The 18974-nt window shown below is 37.5% G+C and overlaps 1 protein-coding gene across 2 annotated transcripts; it reads right to left on the reverse strand.

The window, feature by feature from the left end:
• Window positions 1-9551: 9551 nt before the first annotated feature.
• LOC113115273 (uncharacterized) lies at window positions 9552-13819 on the reverse strand. Of its 2 annotated transcripts, XM_026282732.1 has the most exons (11): window positions 13227-13819; window positions 12865-12988; window positions 12399-12633; window positions 12020-12296; window positions 11715-11892; window positions 11523-11599; window positions 11248-11428; window positions 10761-11009; window positions 10474-10645; window positions 10243-10391; window positions 9552-10110 (listed from the first exon to the last, which is right to left on the reverse strand). In XM_026282732.1, the coding sequence occupies exons 1-11, from the start codon at window positions 13509-13511 to the stop codon at window positions 9941-9943; spliced, it is 2097 nt and encodes a 698-aa protein (XP_026138517.1). In that variant the 5' UTR covers window positions 13512-13819; the 3' UTR covers window positions 9552-9940. The 2 variants fall into 2 exon arrangements, with proteins under 2 accessions (XP_026138517.1, XP_026138518.1); XM_026282733.1 differs by having other exon boundaries at window positions 12865-13282.
• Window positions 13820-18974: the final 5155 nt, after the last annotated feature.

The following is an 18974-nucleotide window of genomic DNA, read 5'->3' on the forward strand; positions in this document are numbered from 1 at the left end:
GGGTGGAGGGCCAGGTCCATAGAGGGAAACAGAGACAGTAAGTGAAAAAAAACAAAACAACAACAACGAGACCAGGAGGGAGGTGGACTGGAGCACACCGGGATGGCGCAGATGGAACAGGAGCCCACCACAGCTAGCAGACGGGACTGACGGCCACCAAGGTGGTGCAGAGAACCACCAACGCATTGCGGTCGAGACAGAGACCCACCAAGGTGGCGCTGAGAACCACCATAGCCGAGCAGACGAGACAGAAGCCCACCAGGGTGGTGCAGAGGACTCATGAGCGTTAATGGTGACTTGACCTGACTCATGAAGATCATTGGTGATTTGACCTTGCCCATGAAGAACACTGGTGACTTGACCTTGCCCATGAAGAACACTGGTGACTTGACATTGCCCATGAAGAACACTGGTGACTTGACGTTGCCCATGAAGAACACTGGTGACTTGACCTTGCCCATGAAGATCATTGGTGACTTGACTTAAGTCATGAGGTCTAACTGTGGTTTTGCTTGACTCATGAGTGTTAATGGTGACTTGACCTGACTCTGGAGGGTCAACGGGGAACTAACTTGACTCTGGAGGGACCACAGGGACCTGGTCAGTGGGGACCTGACTTAACTCTGGACGGCCATCTGTGGCTGCCATTTTGTGCAGTGGCGCTGGGCTGGCGGCCATCTTGCACAGTGGCACTGGGCTGGCGGCCCTCTTGCACAGTGGTCTTGGCCGGCGGTAATCTTGGACAGTGGCTCTGACCTGGCAGTCACCTGGTGTTGTGGCGCTGGAACACGAGAAAGCCAGGTGACGGAAAACAAGGACTCCATGAAACAAATAGAAAACAGACCGGTTATACAGATAGGTGAAGACGATGAAAGTGTAGATAGTTGAGTGCAATTAACAGGTGTGCAATTAACAGTGATGAAGGGACAAGGCTTTGTGGGACAGTTTGCCAAATTCTTTATTTACTGTATTAATAAGTGTGTTGTAATTATCACTAGAATAGAATATATAAGTGTCATCACCAAATAATATCAATTTCAATAATTTAGATACATGGAGTATATCATTAATATATAAGTTAAGTAACTTAGGACCCAATACTAATCCTTGGGGGACCCCACAAGCAATGCCCAGACACTGTGACGTAAACCCACCCAACTTCACAAACTGTTGTCTCTAAGTTAAATAACTTCATCTTTGATCCAGTTTAAAGCCACTCCCCTAATGCCATACATTTCCAGTTTATTGAGTTGAATGAATGAGTGCATCAAAGGCTTTCTTTAAATCAATAAATATTCCAACTGCATATTTTTTTCTGTCTAGGGTGTTTGTGATTTCTTCCACAGCTTCAATAATGACCATTGACGTTGACCTCTTTGTTCTAAAACCATACTGACTTTCATTTATTATATCATAATTATCTATAAATTTCCCTAGTCTTTCATTAAATAGTTTTTCTAATATTTTAGAAAATTGAGGTGGGAAAGAGACTGGTCTAGAGTTTGTGAAGATGTGCTTGTTTCCATTTTTATACAGTGTTATTACTTTTGCAATTTTTTATTTTATTTGGGAATATAATAATATATATTTTTTTTCTTTTCATTGTGAATTTCAATCGATATACATTCTAGTATATCATTTATTGTTAGTGTCATCTTTTCAATTACATTAAACTTAAATTTTATGGACATATATAGCAACTCCTCCACCTGCTTTGTTTACTCTGTTCATATAATTGAGGTCATAACCTTCTAATTCAAAATCAATTCCTTTATCATCAATGAACCATGTTTCAGATATTGCTATAACTGTATTGCATTGAAACAGTATGAAATGCAATGAATGAATATAAAACAAATGCATTATATCTTGGAAGACCACTCAGTTAAATGTTGGAAACAAAGTAAACACTACTCATCTGAGGCCTTTTTTTTTTACACAACAATTAATTAGAGGTTTTGCCACCCAACATCTTATCATAATGTCTAACTTACTGTATAATAGCATGACAACTAAATATTGACAAAGGGAAATGCAAATGCAGAAATTGCAAGCTTTGGAAATATCGCGGAGGACGGCGCACACATTTTCATTTAAATGAAGTGCAAAGAGATCACTGGAAGTTTTTGAAATGCAAAAGGGAATGATATGAAGCAACAACAACAGCTGCAGCGGAGATCCGAGCTGTCATTGGTCCAAATGCACATATTCAGCTATGCTAATGAATCATCCATTGTCATCGGATTAAAATGAACATGAATGCACGGCCTGAGCCAAGGAATGGGGTGGTCTTGTCATTTGTCTTGTCCTGTTTTCAAAATAAATGTTTTCTGGCTGTTAAGAGGATAGGAACAGAGAGAGAAGGGGTAAAATCCATCGTGGGTAATTAAATCCGAAAATCGGTCCATTTTCCATGCAGTGGTCTGTGAGAATGCCAGCTGCCATGGGCCATCGTTAACGTACACCGGCAAACGCAAAGCAATCAGCGCGACGTATCTGCGGTGGCAGTAGCTCCTTCCCGGGCTCAGTGGGGACGACAGGCTGACTGCCGGGCGTTCTGGAAGATTCCGTCTCGGATAGTGCAGGTGTGGAGATCAGAATGCAGACAGACAGGCAATTAGTAAAGGTTCTGTTTTGAATTCTGTGGAAGTCTACTGGGTTCAGGACGGGTCCCCAGCTCTATCACACATTTTGTGCACGTGTCAGTGTCGAGAAGCTACTTCTAAACTGCTTCTCGGGTTTGGAGATGCTCATTATTTAAGCTACAGTCCAAAAGTTTGGAAAAGGAGCTAGCTGTGCTACAAGCTACTAACAAAACTACAATATATTTGAACAGAATCATTTACACTAGTTCATCTAAAAATTTAAATTGTTATTTTAAGGTGTCCTTGTTACACATTACATGTACTTGTAGTTACTGTTATAATAGCAATACATTCTGCATAATTACACGCAAGTAATCCTAAACCAAACCCTAATCCTAACCCTAACCATATAGTAAGTACATATAGTTAATATTACTCCGTACTTAAATGTTTAATTACACTGTAACAACGAAACCTTAAAAAAAAAAAAAATTGGGCAAATTTATTTGAAATTTACCCATCTACATTAGACCATCCAAGATGTAGATGGGTTTGTTTCTTCTTTGAAACTGATTTGGAGAAGCTTATCATGACATCACTTACTCACCAATGGATCCTTTGCAGTGAATGGGTGCCGTCAAAATGAAAGTCCAAACAGCTGATAAAAACATCACGGTAATCCACAAGGAATCCCGACGACTCTAGTCCATCATTTAACATTTTGTAAAGTGTTTGTGGTCCTCTATCCATAATACTGCTTTCTCCAGTACTGACATATTTTAGCAGGCCAACAAAAAGATTAAATACAATTAATACAAATACAATTGTAAGAAGTAAAATGTGAACCAAAAGTGCAAAATTGCTAATGCTCAGGATTTGGGCCTACAAAAATACATCATCCCTGTAATTCTGAGGGTCATTCTGGTGTCCCATGTATTTGACAGGACTGTGTGCTTGTTGTTACCTGAGTTTGAATGTGGCCTGGATTATATCCCCATCCCAATTATCAAGAAGATGCATAAAATATGCTGTTTTGCCAGTCGTCAGGACTCATGGGTTTGCCTCAGCACTGTCTGGCCCTGTCTGACAAACACACTACTTCATAACACAGCCCCTTCAGCTTGCCTGGTTACGTTTGTCAGGATGGTACGGCTTTCCACCACAAAAGAACTGCTGAGATTAGGCTACTTGTGCTCTTGTATGCATGTCTTTCTCTCTCTGCCTGAACAGCAGTGATTGTCCGATAGGTTTGAATCATGAAGCCTGATTCTCAAGAAGATCTTTTATGTTCAGTAGCAAGAACCCCTTTTCAAGATCCATTGTAGACTGAGTTCTAAATATCACTCTGTTATAACATATATATATATATATATATATATATATATATATATATATATATATATATATATATATATATATATGTATATATATATATATATATATATATATATATATATATATATATATATATATATATATATATATATGTTTTATGCTTTTTAACAATCAATACAATTTATTATTATAATTTTTTTTAAATATATCGTTTAGTTTTTAGTTGCCAGTAATGCACGCTGTGGAGAGAATTCACTAAAAATTAGTACACCCACTTGCTGATTCACTAAAGAAATTATGCAAATCAAGTAAGCACACAAACACACCCACAAAATTAGTTATGAAAGTGATTTGCACAACACTATTTTGCTGGTCGAATGCTAGTTTGTGGGAAATTAAAAAACTTTCAACATCTGGCGTACTAGTATATTGTCTCTTTATTATGTCTCCTTCTGTATGACCATATTTTAGATCCTACGACATATCTAAACTTAAAGGGATACTCCACCCCAAAATGAAAATTGTGTCTTTAATCACGTACCCCAGTGTCGTTTCCAAACCCGTAAAAGATTTGTTTGTCTTTGTAAAACACAATTTAAGATATTTTGGATGACAACCAGGAGACTAGTGACTGTCCCATTGACTGCCAAGTATATAACACTGTCAAGGTCCAGAAAAGTATGAGTCCAGAAACTTTTCATTTTTTTGCATCCACTGAATGCAAGCAGCTTATGCTCTTCTGTGTCAGCTGCGCTGCACGGATGTGGTTTTCGTTTAAATCAAAGCGTAAATACAAGTAGAAAACGTATCCTTGTGTCAAGGCTGACACAGAAGAATGTAAGCTGCTTGCGTTCAGCTAAAATTCTCCAAAATGGCGCTACGGAGATGTGACTTTTCTGACGATGTCTTTAATACTTTTCTGGACTTTGACAGTGCAATGTACTTGGCAGTTAATGGGACATTCACAAGCCTCCTAGTTTTCATACAAAATATCTTAAACTGTGTTTCTAAGATGAATGAAACTTTTACAGGTTTGGAACGACATGGAGAAACGTGATTAATGACAACATTTTCATTTTGGGTGTAGTATCCCTTTAACAACCACCTTACTAACTCTTTATAAGTAATTAGGAGTTTCTTGAGCCATATCTCATTGTTAATAGTGAGTATTGGTCGCACAACTAAAGTGTGAGCACTTAATTTATATATGGAGCAAAGCAATTTCAGCTGAACAGCTATAATAAATAACCATAGGTTTTGCGGTGAAATACTGCACAACTGTTTAGTGAACTCACCCCTGAGAATCACTCAGGCAAGTGTTACAATGTCACAACAGCGATTCTCATCGACTCTGATGGAACTTAATTAATCTCAAAGGTAATATGAATGAAAGACTCATTTAAAAGCATCCTGTGTCTACCTCTGTTCATTCAGCAGTGAGATGCCTGTCAAAACATCCAGCGTAATATATCTGTTTCTAATCATCATTACTATCACAACCACTTCTGGAGAAAGACAGAAAGAATAAATTGCATTCTTTATGTGGTGATGGAATTATTTATTTGGTGCTTATCTCTTATTTTTTTGAAGAGACATTATATAAGTCACCTCAAGATGCACTTTGATCGTGGTACAAACACAATCACAATCACAGGGGAAGAAACACATATGTTATCTGCAGATGTTCTTACTGTAGATCTTAGAAAGTTTTTCTTGGATTGCTTCGCTGTCTGTTTGTGTCTCTCTTCCAGCAAAAAAAGGGGGCAAAAACAATGGCGAATAAATGGATGGAAGCTGTAACGTCTGAGAACTCTGTGTTAACTGCACTACAAAGGGTTAAATTAATTTCACCATAAGACTGCCATCAAGCAAACATGCGTTGTAGTGACAGAGGTTCCAATGCAACAGTCAAAGCTCTTTGTACGCACTCTCCAAGCTTTCCAGCAAAATACATACACTCCATATAAGAAAAATATGTTTTTTCAAAAAACCAATTTGCAGTCGCTTGACTCTCGGGGTTACAATGACATGTGCACTGCGGGCATATTTGCTAGAGCGTTTCATGGATTCAATTAGTTCATCGGTGAGGCACGAGAACCGTTTCTCTCCAGGCAACCATTTTGATTGAATATTTATAGATTTGCAATGTAACGAGATCTGTAGAATGCTGACTTACGTTTCCTCTGAATGCAACATGAAACTTAGTATGAGATACAGCCATGGTGACTGTTCAATAAAGCACGGCTGAACCCATCTCTGTTCCCGAGAGCTTGTTCAAATGCTCACGGTAAAGTGCTTTTTAAGGTAACCCCAAAACTGCTCTGCACGATAATACTGAAATTAAATAAATATTTTTTTTAGTTCATACCAAGTCTGCAACCTGTTTTACTCCTGCAATCTGATGTACTTTATTTGCTGATGTTCCAGGTCCCTTCAGTCTGGGGCTTTAACAACAAACCAGTTGTTGAGCTGACAAACCCATTCACAGCAGAGCATTCATTTGTGAAGTGATGTAATGCTACATTTCTCCATTCTGTTCTGATGAAGAAACACACTCAAATGCATCTTTAATATGCTGTGAACCCTGGAAAAAGGAATAGTTCCCCCAAAAATGAACATTTGTGGAAAATATAATCACCCTCAGGCCATTCGAGATGTATAAGAGTTTGTTTCTTCATCTTCCACTGCAGGGAATGGGTGCGATCAGAATTAGAGTCGAATTCCATAATCCACAAGTAATCCACATGATACCAGTTCATCTTGAGAAGCAAAAAGCTGCGTGCTTGTAATAAATAAATACATAATTGTGTCTCTTTTGGCCAAAATAAAGAGTCCTATATCCAAATGGAAATATTTTCTCCAGTGAAAAGGTTATTTCATTTGAATCAGGAGAGAAAAATGCACATAAAATGCACCGTTTGCAAGCGAAACCAGTCCATAACAGGATTTTGATATGAGAGGACATCAGGAGATGGACATTTTCACTGGAGGAATAGTTATTACTGATTGACTGGAGTGGTGAGGATCACATGTGGATTGTTGTGACGTTTTTATCAGCTGTTTGGTATCTCATTCTGACGGCACCCATTCACAGCAGAGCATTCATTTGTGAGCAAGTGATGTAATGCTGCATTTCTCCATTCTGTTCTGATGAAGAAACACACTCAAATACATCTTTAAGGGCTTGAGGTTGAGGACATTTTCGGCAAAGTTAAATCTCATGTGGTTAACATACCCAAGATGACCTACTACTTCTGAGATTCTTGAGTACATGTGTGATGGAAACTTTACAAACCCATGAAGCCGAGGGACAGAGACAGGTCACATGATAGTGACAACATGGTGGATGTAGTACATCCATTCATACTATATAGAACGTATGGTTGTGGAGAATGACAAACCGGATGTAATTTTCTCTTTATTTTATAAAAACAGTAGCAATACATAAGATGTCTAACAAAGATTCCTTACTGATCTCAGCAACAATTCATTTTGCCACGTTGTTGTCACATCTAGCTAATGAAATATATGCTATTAACTTATTTCGAAATACATTTAAGCTACATATTAAAATGTTTCCATGCTGGACAAAAATGTAACAAAACACATCAAAAGAAAACTTGAATGTACCCTATTGTCGTAATTATAAAAGGACTGGCTTGTAGCACAAATAGTTTTATTATTTCCAATTATTGTTCTTGTAAATTCCTCCATAACTTGTAATGTTGTTGTTCAGCATTCATATACCAGAAATAAACCAATTATTCTAAGATAAAAAAATATATACATTTTTTTTTGCATGTCAGTCATCTTTATATTCCCACCCTCAGGCCAAATTACTCAAGGGCACGAGACCTCCACTAAACGTGCTTCTGCATTTAGGAATGAGACTGTATAACTTTCAGCCGGTTAATCATAATTATATATTAATTGCACTCTTTATAGCTTAAAGCAGTGCTATGACCCACAATCTGTCCTATCTAAATTTACGGTCAGGATCCACTACTGCTTTTTAGTGATCTCACTAAATCAGATACCCCACTGCAAACTAACATAAAACAGTATTGCACATTCAAAGTAAGATTAGGCTTGATTTTATTCACGAATGCAAGTTTGCCAAAATAATGGTTAAATGTGGTTATCAGTAACCCAATGAACCACGTGATATCACTGCAAAAAAAGTCGTTTTAGAGAATGTAATTAATACAGTTTTGGTATTGAAGATTACAAAGTCAAAAAAATTAAAAATAAATTAAAAAACAAAATTTCTCCTTTTAGTGGATGTTAGTGTAAAAAAAGCATTGACAGTAAAGAGCAAAATGAGAGTCTGAGAACTCGTCTACTCTATTTTCCCATGTAGATGGGTTTGCAATATACATTTTTCACAAATACAAAATACCCTGCTGGCCTGATCATATTTTACAAGAAAAGCAGTGTTGAATCCAGACTGGTTTTCAATGTGTAGTTCAGCAACAGTGCAGACAGACTTTTTAACATCTTTCTATGCATGTACATCCTATAGAAATGAGAGCCTTAACCTGCTTTTGTCTTAAAGGGCACCTATTATGCCCCTTTTTACAAGATATAATAATGGTCTTGGGTGTCCCCAGAATGTATTTGTGAAGTTTCAGCACAAAATACCCCACAGTTAATTTATTATAACCATTTGAAAATGTCATTTTTGGGGCCTGTTTTAAAAAGAGCTGTTTTGGTGTGTACCACCTTAAATATAAATGAGCTGCATATCCCCGCCCTGCCTTTGGATGAGGGCGTAACTGGCACACCTATTACAATGAGCGATCGGTATCGGTAGAAGCAGAATGGCTGAGAGTGGGAGACCCGCTGTTTTGTATGGCATTCAGCCGTATATGTTTGAACCAGAATCAGACCCAGATGATGAAGAGACTCCGGCAGAAGAAACACAAATGAGAATGGAGCAGGACGTCTCTGAATGGTTGTTTGATACATTTATGTACTTATATTTTAATCGCGTCCCCTTTGCAATTATGGATGTGCAACACGCACTGTGATAACGTTCGCGCAATTTTTTTAAACTACAAACACAAATACTGTGATAACGTTTGCTAAGTACAAACGAAATTATATTTATGCGAGGGAACGATTGCGTCATGTTGACATTACTTGTCGTACAGGTGTTTATGTGGCAAATGTGAGAAGATGGCTACAGAACCAGAAAATATATGCTGCAGGGAGATAGAACAGGTATTAATTTATTTACATTTGTAATTGTAGCAAAAAATAATACGTGACATAAAACTGTCATACGCTATTTGTTGTATCAAAGGTTACAAGACGGATGCAACAACTTGAAGTCACTCCATCATGTATGGTAGACCATCCCGGAATGGATCCAGTTTGTTTAAATGTGTTTTCGTTACAAAACGCTTTTAACATTTACAGGGCTGACTATGGTCCCCTGCGACTTCGTGGAGTACAACAGTGAGTGTTAATGATTAGCACATTTAAGAAAAAATGTCAATTTCTTCTAAATATTACAAATGTTTTTATGAATTTTTGATGAATTAATTTTTAGTCTAATATTTTCCCGGGTTATAAGGAAATTATAGTGAAAACAAAACATATTATAGCTTTAAATAATTTCACAACAACTTGCATATACATTTTTTTATTTACATTATGTATAAAGACACTGAACTGTACAAATAAGTTTAGAAATTAAATAATTTTAATAAAAGGACATTCCTCCAAAAAAAATTGAACCATGATCAATTAAATATCAAATATTTCAACTCCAGACAACAAATGATAGATATTTGAAAGAAAAAAAACACAGAAAAATCCTTGAACCCTGTTTTGAGAACGTGGCTATGTGTGTGTGTGCCTTAGTCGTTACAGATTTTTAGCTTATCGGAGTTTTGTGAGCTGGTGCTGGGGTTTCCTTGGACGAAAAGTTCGAGTTGTGATTCCATCCTGTGTGGTCCTGAGGATTCGAAGAGAGTTTCCTGATGCCCAGGGTAGTTATGTAGGTTTTCGACCACCTATTGATTAAACCGAGATACCCTACTAGAGATGGCCTCCTCCTTCTCTGGCCGGTCATACTCTGCGCACAATGCTGGTGGTATTGGTATCCTCAAAACATCATCCACATATGGTGCAGGATCCACAAAGACTTTATCAAATATGAGGTCCAGCAGGTCATCCACATATTCTGTGCAATATAACATTTTATTTTATTTTAAATTAGTCAAATATTGAGTTTTCTAATAGCTTGTAAGAAATTATGCAAAAAAGATATGTACATTTGTAGTAAATTTGTTAAGTAAACTCATTTTATACATACTGAATGTTGCTTGTGTCTTTACTTCTCTGACCCGGTATTCTCCCTTCTTGGCCTTTGGAAAGGTCACTTTGAACACTGGTCGACCAGCTGCTGTCGTGGCTTGAGGACGCCCGGCATTCTCATTGTAATGTAGTGCAGCCAGGTATAGTCTGTAAGCAATAAATACATTTTCAACATTCAATGTCTACAGTGTATGTAAAAGTAAATTTATTTTTACAACAATAACATTACCTGCACAACATTCCCAGAAATGGAAAAACCACATTTTTTGGTGTAAACCGTAGTATTACACTGTGGAAAACCTCGATAGAAGAAGTCTGATAGTGTGGACTTAGCTTGGCAACATCCTTCACAATTCTCTTGTTGGAGAGAACTTTCTCCAACTTGAGATATGGCAGTGTTCCTAAATTATTGGAAGTGTTACTATAGTATGATATGTAATTTTAAATAAAAAAAGGCAAGCTATATGATCTGTATACATTTTTTAAAAGTAACTATTGCTTCTTTAGCCTACATACCAGCAGCTAGCCACTTTTTTGTGTCTCGACTTCTCCTTGTTCCATGTAGACATGCTGGAAAATTGCTGTCTTCATGTGTGTGCTTATTTTGCATGTGGTTTAGCATAGACATCCATTTAGCCACTCTTTCAGGTCCACTGCTTGATGATGCAGCAGTCCAATAGATGTGGTTTTTTATACTATGCAACCATTTACGTATTTTCTCACAACCCTTTAGCTTGCACACTTTTTCCAGCTGCTTTGAAATTCCTGGAGATTTCAATTAAATACAAACATGACAACACACAATAAGTAGAGCAATGTGTCATTACATATAATGTAATGGTGGTGTTTTATATATATATATATATATATATATATATACACACACACACAGTATATATATAAATAATCCGCTAACACATAATGATCCGCTAAAACAGTTTCAGCACAATTATTAGTCTGTAAAAAATTTAGAAAATTATATGATGGTAGTAAGGTTATTTACCTTTCTCTATGTGCCAGACATCATAGAATTGGTTGACATTGCGTTCCCTGAGGAATTTTTGTATTTGCGGATGTCGGTCAGTCACAATGCAGTCCAGAGTCACTCCATGAGCATCCAAAAAGTCAAGACCTCTCTTCAAACCTTCCTTTTCCATGTGGTAACTTCCTCCCACTTCATTACTCTGAAAATTGATTAAAATATAATTATTTTTTTGCGTTTAAAATAAAATATTCAAGTTTTCCAGGACATTGAATCAAAGGTTTCTGCTCATTTACCTGGACGAGTTGTACATCAACAACGGTGTTTGTCTCCAGGTCCATCATTGTGTAACTGCCATATTTGGCAGAGTGCCCTTCAAAAACAAAAATACATAATCTCTTATTACACAATGTGCCCTGTCTATAAGATAAAATTCTATATATTTTTTTCTTTATAAAAAAACAATGTAAATTTGTCCCACAATGTACCTGGTGAGTCAGCCCTCATATCTCCTCCAACAATGACCTTTTCCCTTTGAGCCAACAGCTGTAGCATCTCATCCTGCCAGTTTCTCCATTTGTAAACAATAGCAGGCTCAATGCACATTCGTGCATGACGACGAAAGGTGTCGTACTTGAAAAGATGTAACTTCATAGCTGCAAATATCTGACAACACATAGAGAAGAGTTGGTAAGCAGTAAATTAATAAATGAATAAACATATTTTTTTTTTACATTACACATTTTTAGTCTCATGTAACTGCAAAGCTATTGATTATTTCATTTACAAATACCTTTTCAATTGTGAAAAATGAAGCACCACTGAGATACACAGCAGCAGAAAGGTGAAGGTTTCCAGCTGGAGTACTGCCCAAAATCGGCTGACTGTTCCATTTCCGTGAGAACTGACAATGGTGGCAGAGTTGTTCAACACGTAGAAATGTTCCAATCCTTTGTGATCTTATATGACAGCTTCTATGACATACCGGGCACACATCAAACAGTTCCATGATGCAGGTCTCATAGACAATATATTTACAAATGTTTTGAATAGGGCTGGATCCTTGAGCTCTGAAAAAAAAAAAAAAAACATTAATTTACATAAGCACTACAGAAAAATTAGATATGCTATAATTAAAACAAACATTATTCTAAAATATAATATAAACTTACGACAAGTCTTTTGGCTCTGTTATTGATGTGTCTGCCTCTGCAGTATTAAATGTGACATCAGTCTCTTGTGATGTTAGTATTGAAGAGCATTCCTGCAGGATATCTTCATCTTCCTCAAGGTCCAGACAAGGTCTTTTTGATGAAGTCTTGAGGGGCGTGGAAGACGCAACAGCTGTATGAGAAACTAATTTTGTGCTAACATCAAAACTTGACAATGTTGTCTCTGTCTGGACACCTGGAATATATAATTCAGCAAAGTTTCAGCAAAGATTCACTTTCTCTATCGTGGGTATTCAATTCAATTCAAATTTATTTGTATAGTACTTTTCACAATACATTGTTTTAAAGCAACTTTACAGAAAATGAATTTCGAAATGTGCATATAAAAATACAATTAGCTAATACAATTATATAATATTATATTGTATACTATATAATATAAATATAGTTAAAAACATAAACATACAGACACTCCTGTGGTGTGTTTGAAGCGTCCTCATTGACAGTTGTGTACCAACACTGCATAGCTTTGATGTTTCTGTCTGCACGCCAATATCCCTCGTTCTACAGCTTCGTGTCGATGTGCTGGCCTTTGTATAAACATAGCAATTTTGATGTCTTGTCTTTACAGAAAACATACACGGTTTTTAATACAATATCTTTAAAAAATTATATACGTGTGGATACACACTTTACAAACAAGGTTTACATTATATACACAGTCAGATTTTCTACGACGACGACAACAACTTTAGACGCATTTGTTATTGAACTGGCTGACATCGACTGAAATGACTATTTTCTAAAAAAAACATGAAATACACTTACTTCTTCTGAAGGTGACGTTGCATCGCGAACAGTAGGCAACGATCCAGACTTGAGGATTAACTTTGAAGCAAGACCTGCTTTGAATTGACCCTCGTTCTCAAAACAGTCAGTCAAAAAATGATTCGCGCAAACATAAACGTATTTTGGAATTTTGAGTGGCGCCTTTCCTTCATAAATAAAATCCATCCACTGCGTTTTCAGTGGCTCTGATGTCGGAAGTAAGTGAAAACTACTATGTTCATTATTACATCCCACAACAGAACACCTATGTTTCTTAGGAGACATTACCGGCTGTCGTTGAAACAATGGAGGATGGTGTACAGATCACGGAGGGCGGGCTCTATGCCAAAACCAGATTGTCAATCAAACCACGTCGGTGGGGCTTAGCTCAATTCTACGTCACAGTGAGAGCAGTCTTAGAACAGGGCGTTTTGAGACAGTGCTCATGAATTATTGAGATTGTAAAAAAAACACTAGGTGGATTTTTATCATTCTAGGGTGGTTTTGCTCACACACTGCCAACACACATGTATGGTCAAACACCATGTAAAAGTGAATTTTGCATAATAGGTGCCCTTTAAAATGCCCCTCTGCTATCCAGAGGTGATGCTCTATTAACTATAATGCTTTGCAAAGCCCTTGAGAGAAATTCCTTTTCTGTGGCTCAACAAAATGATGAAGGAAACTGTATAACCATTTGCCATCAGCCTTAAATCTTCCTTGCACTTTGTATCCTTTGTCTCGATTCTTCTATTGCTTGAGTTTAAGTTGCTCAGAACTTTAGCCAATTGGCCTCCACGATGGTCTTTGTAAAACTGGCCTCATATGAGCAATTCAGCAGAGCCAAAATTTTAACCACGGCCAGACTCTGGACAGGCAAGTCAGGACTCTGTGTTAAATTGGACAGAATTTGGTGAGCGGCATGTGAAATCAGGTGTAAAATCCTTTCGATGGGTTTGGAGAGAGATCCCAGACTACAAGCATGGTTTCAACCTTGTGTTTTCGGTCATGGATGGACAACGGCCCAATTCAGCCAACCAATCCTAGAGTGTGCGGAAGGAAGACTAATATCCAGCTGCTTGGAGGGCCATGTGTTTGCTCTTGACTCTTCATTCTCACTTTCCTTCTGTAGCTGTGCCAATCTGTTTTTCATCTTGTTCAGTTGGAAAGCGATCTATTTATATTAGTAAATATTAAAGTGTGTTTCTGGCACATGTACATTCATAATTAATGAGAGTAATTGAATATTGAGTAATATTTTGTAATATTATGGATTTTTTTTTATGTATACCCTGAAATAACAATCAAATGAATTAAAACAAATTGAAAAGCACATAAAGGTGGTACAAATAATATATTTTAAAAATAATTATAAAAATAATATTTTTGTCTGCTGTTTATGTTAAACATTAAATGCGACTTCATAAATGCATGCATGCCTCAATAAAGAAAGCAAAAGTTGTTCCATTTGCAAAATGGAACAAGGTGAGAATGGTACAGTCCTGTTGCTTATTGAATGTCTGGAGACCCAATTAAAGATGCTAACAACTAGCATAAAAAAATAATAATTTTCTCACTTGAGATCTCAAAACTATTCCAATACACAACAACAACAACATCATCATCAACAACAACAACAACAGAAAACATTCTAGGTTTTTTGTATTATTCTTTATGAATCTAATTTATTCTATCAGCATTTTATGTTCCAAAAAAAGCCCCCTCACATCTTTTGTCAAATCATATTGACCTTCCAGCTATATTACAGCTCAAGAGTAGAGTTGATGCAACATTCAACATCCAGCCAGATTAAGTTAGTGTTTATTGGCATAGCTTCTGTAATGTTTTACAAGGAACAAACATACTTAGATGCAAGGAAAGCTGAAATGACTAAAACACTCATGACTCATTAAATATAACGTTCTCGGTTACTAATGTAACCTCTGTTCCCTGAGATACGGAACAAGTTTTTATTTTTTTATTTTTTCAGGTGACTGAATTCTTTAATAACACAGTGTAACTGCATGGACATTGGTTTGTGCATTGAATAAAAAAAATGAATTTGGCAGTAAAGTCTGCTAAAGCCCCCCGAAATGGGCAGGGTCATCTGGATATATAAGCAACACATCGCCATAAGTTCCTCAGGTTACTTTAACTGAAGCGATGTCTGAGTCGTGCAGCTAAATAGCATGGCAAAATACGCAGTTCTTGTTCCGTATCTCAGGGAACAGAGGTTACTTTAGTAACTGAGTATGTTCCCTATTGATACTTCTTGTACTGCATCTGTTTAAGACGCTTTGGGGAACCAGTCCAATACTGCCAGTTTCTGCAATGGACACACCATTAGACCAGGCCCAGGAAGAGTCAACATCTCTAGTTGAGTGGGCTCTTACTCCCATGGGGTATTGAAGGGCCAAAGAAGAGTATGCTAACATAATAGCATCAATTATACATTTGGAAATTCTCGCTTTGTAACCATGGTATCTGTGAGGATTTCCAGTCAGGATCTGATTCATCTCTTTTAGTTCTACTGGATCTTAGCACTTTGTTCGACACTATTAACCACGTTCTAGTGCATAGACTAGGAAACTTTGTTGGCATTAGTGGAAGAATTAGCATGATTCAAATCTTGCTTATCTGACTGCCGTCAATTCGTAGCAGTGAATGAAGAGGTATCATATCAATCACAAGTGCAGTATGGAGTACCTCAAGGCTCAGTACTGAATTTGAAAAACAAATTCTGAAAAAAAAGAGAAGTGTTAATTATCAGACATAAAACCTCCAAATGTAATAACCTAGAACACTGTCTAAGACTCAGTGGCTGCTCTGTCATTTCTTCGTCATCAGTTAAGAATCTAGGTGCGCTATCTTTCCTTTGAAAGCCACATTTCTAGCATTTTTTAAACTGCATTTTTCCATCTTGAAAATATATCTAAATTACGACCTATGGTCTCAATGCTGAAAGCAGAAACTTTAATTAATGCGTTCATGACCTCAAGGTTAGATTATTGTAATGCTTTACAGGGTAGTTGTTCTGCACGCTTAATACACAAACTACAGTTAGTCAAAAATGTAGCAGCTAGAGTTCTTACTAGAACCAGGAAGTGTGACTATATTAGCCCGGTTCTGTCAACACTGCACTGGCTCCCCATTAAACATTTCAAAATCTTCTTTATAACTTATAAAGCCCTGAATGGTTTAACATCTCAGTATTTGAAAAAGCTATTGTTGCATTATAGTCCTCTACGTCCGCTGCATTCTCAAAACTTAGAATTTCATAATCAACTGCGGGCGGCAGGTCCTTTTCCTATTTAGCGCCAAAATTCTGGAATAACCTACCAAACATTGTTCGAGAGGCAGGCACATTCTGTCAGTTTAAATCTAGATTAAAGACCCATCTTTTTATCTGGTTTACACATAGCACACTAACACATTTCTAATAATGAAATCCATTAAAGTTTTTTTAGGCTGCATTAATTAGGACAACTGGAACTGGGAACACTTCTTATAACACACAATGTACTTACTACATCGTTAGAAGAATGACATCTACACTAATACTAGTATGTTTCTTTCTTATTTCAAGGTCACCATAACCACCAGATCCAGTCTGTATCCAGATTAGATGGATACTGCAGTCACCCGGATCCAGTACGTATCCAGACATGATGGTGGAACAGCATCTAAAAATGACCTCGACAGCTCTGAATGTCAGCGGAGACTAGGACAACCAGATGAGCCCCAGAGACAGATTCACAGTCAAGACCTTGTCTCCTAGATGTTCACCAGGACAGGAACCAGATTAGTTTTCTGCAAAATGTTACTTTCCAGCCTAGAAATTGAACTGCTGGTTTTATCTAGCCAGAGGAGAACTGGCCCCTGACTAAACCTGGTTTCTCCCAAGGTTTTTTCTCCATTCTGTCACCGATGGAGTTTTGGTTCCTTGCCGCTGTCGCCTCTGGCTGGTTTAGTTAGGGACACTTTTTGTCTTTATTGACAGACTATTTTCCTATTTAATACTGTAAACTGCTTTGACACAATCTTTATTGTCAAAAGCACTATATTAATAAAGGTGACTTGACTTGACTTGAGGAGGGATCTGTCAGATAGTATCTCATCGAGATAAGGCAGAATGCAGATTCCTGTCGGTCTCAGCAGGGAAAGTGGCGCATCGCATTCATGTCAAGCCTCTCAAAGCACTTCATGATGATGGGTATGAGTGGAACGGGTCGGTAGTCATTGAAGCTAAACACTGTGGACTTCTTTGGCACAGGGACGGTGGTGGTAGCCTTGAGACACACCAGGACGATGGTGCTGTGCATGGATGTGTTAAAGATGTCAGTGAAGACATCAGCAAGCTGGTCTGCACATCCTCTGAGCACTTTGCCCGGAATGTTGTCTGGTCCCACAGCTTTTTTCGTGGCTTAACTCTGCTCAGAGTCTTCCTCACATCATCTGTGGAGAAACACAGTATCTGATTGTCAGGAAGAGGGGGGATGAACTTCCTCTCAATGGTGTCATTCTGTTCCTTGAAACGTGCGTAGAAGTCATTCAGTTCATCTGAGAGTGAGGCATCACTGTTACAGACAGGTTGTGTTGGCCTGTAGTTTGTGATGGTTTGGATGCCTTGCCCCCAAAGCGGGAGGCTGCGAGTGGCGGAGTTGCTCTCTGAAAAGAAAGCTTTTCGCAAGTGCAGAGAGGCTCATATCTCATATCCTCGCAATGAGGACATTCCCTCTCAATGAGTGCTGCTTAAGCGTGGGCGACACGCAAACATGAAACACACTCACCGTGACCATCAGCGGCATGCAGGGGAGAACTGCATGAGCAATAGTAATGGCACAGCACTTGAACCAACTGCGAAAATTTGCTCTTAAATTTGCTCTTTTATATGGCCGGATGGTGACAGGGACCGTTGCTGCTGCAGGCGCAAAGGTGGCGTGAAGCAGCGAGGATGGCCGAGCAGGAAGGGTTCTCTTGATTAACTGCGAGGCTTAATCAAGACGAAGGCTTTATAGTGTTGTAGAGTGAAGATCTAGTAGTCGTCGCTGAAGGAGAATAATCTGAGGATCCTATGGCGATGTGCCACTATAGCCAGATGACCCTGCCCATTCTGGCAGGCTTTGGCTGCTTTGCCACCATAGGCTCATGCAGCTCCACTGTTGAGTCATTGGTTTGTTTTTCATTCACTGCATGAACCTTTGGCCGTGCATGTACACTAAATTATTGAAAGGCTTCAGTCATCTGAGCAAAAGGAGTTTTCCCAAAGCATCTTAATCAGACACAGTATGAGTGAAGTATCGATAGGGAACCTCAGTTGTTCATAGATGACTAAAGGTACTGTATGTTGTACACATGGGGTTATTTTCCAAATTAGTAAAATGCTACAATAAAAAAAAAAAGAAAGCAACAAACAAAAACTGTTTATTCAAACAGACTAACATCATTCAACACATGTTTGTGTGATATGATTCTTTTATGATTTGTATTTTTAATAAGATTGCAATTTATGCTAATGATTTATTATAACCATTAGTTTTAGCACTCCCACACCCTTACATAAATAATATAATATAATATAATATAATATAATATAATATAATATAATATAATATAATATAATATAATATATAATTATTATTAATGGTTCTTCTTATCATCAATGTTGAAATCATTTGAAAGCATTTATTTATTTATTATTATTATTATTATTATTATTATTATTATTATTTGTAAACTATGATACAA

The sequence above is a fragment of the Carassius auratus genome, chromosome 15, assembly GCF_003368295.1.
Source record: "Carassius auratus strain Wakin chromosome 15, ASM336829v1, whole genome shotgun sequence".
Taxonomy (NCBI): domain Eukaryota; kingdom Metazoa; phylum Chordata; class Actinopteri; order Cypriniformes; family Cyprinidae; genus Carassius; species Carassius auratus.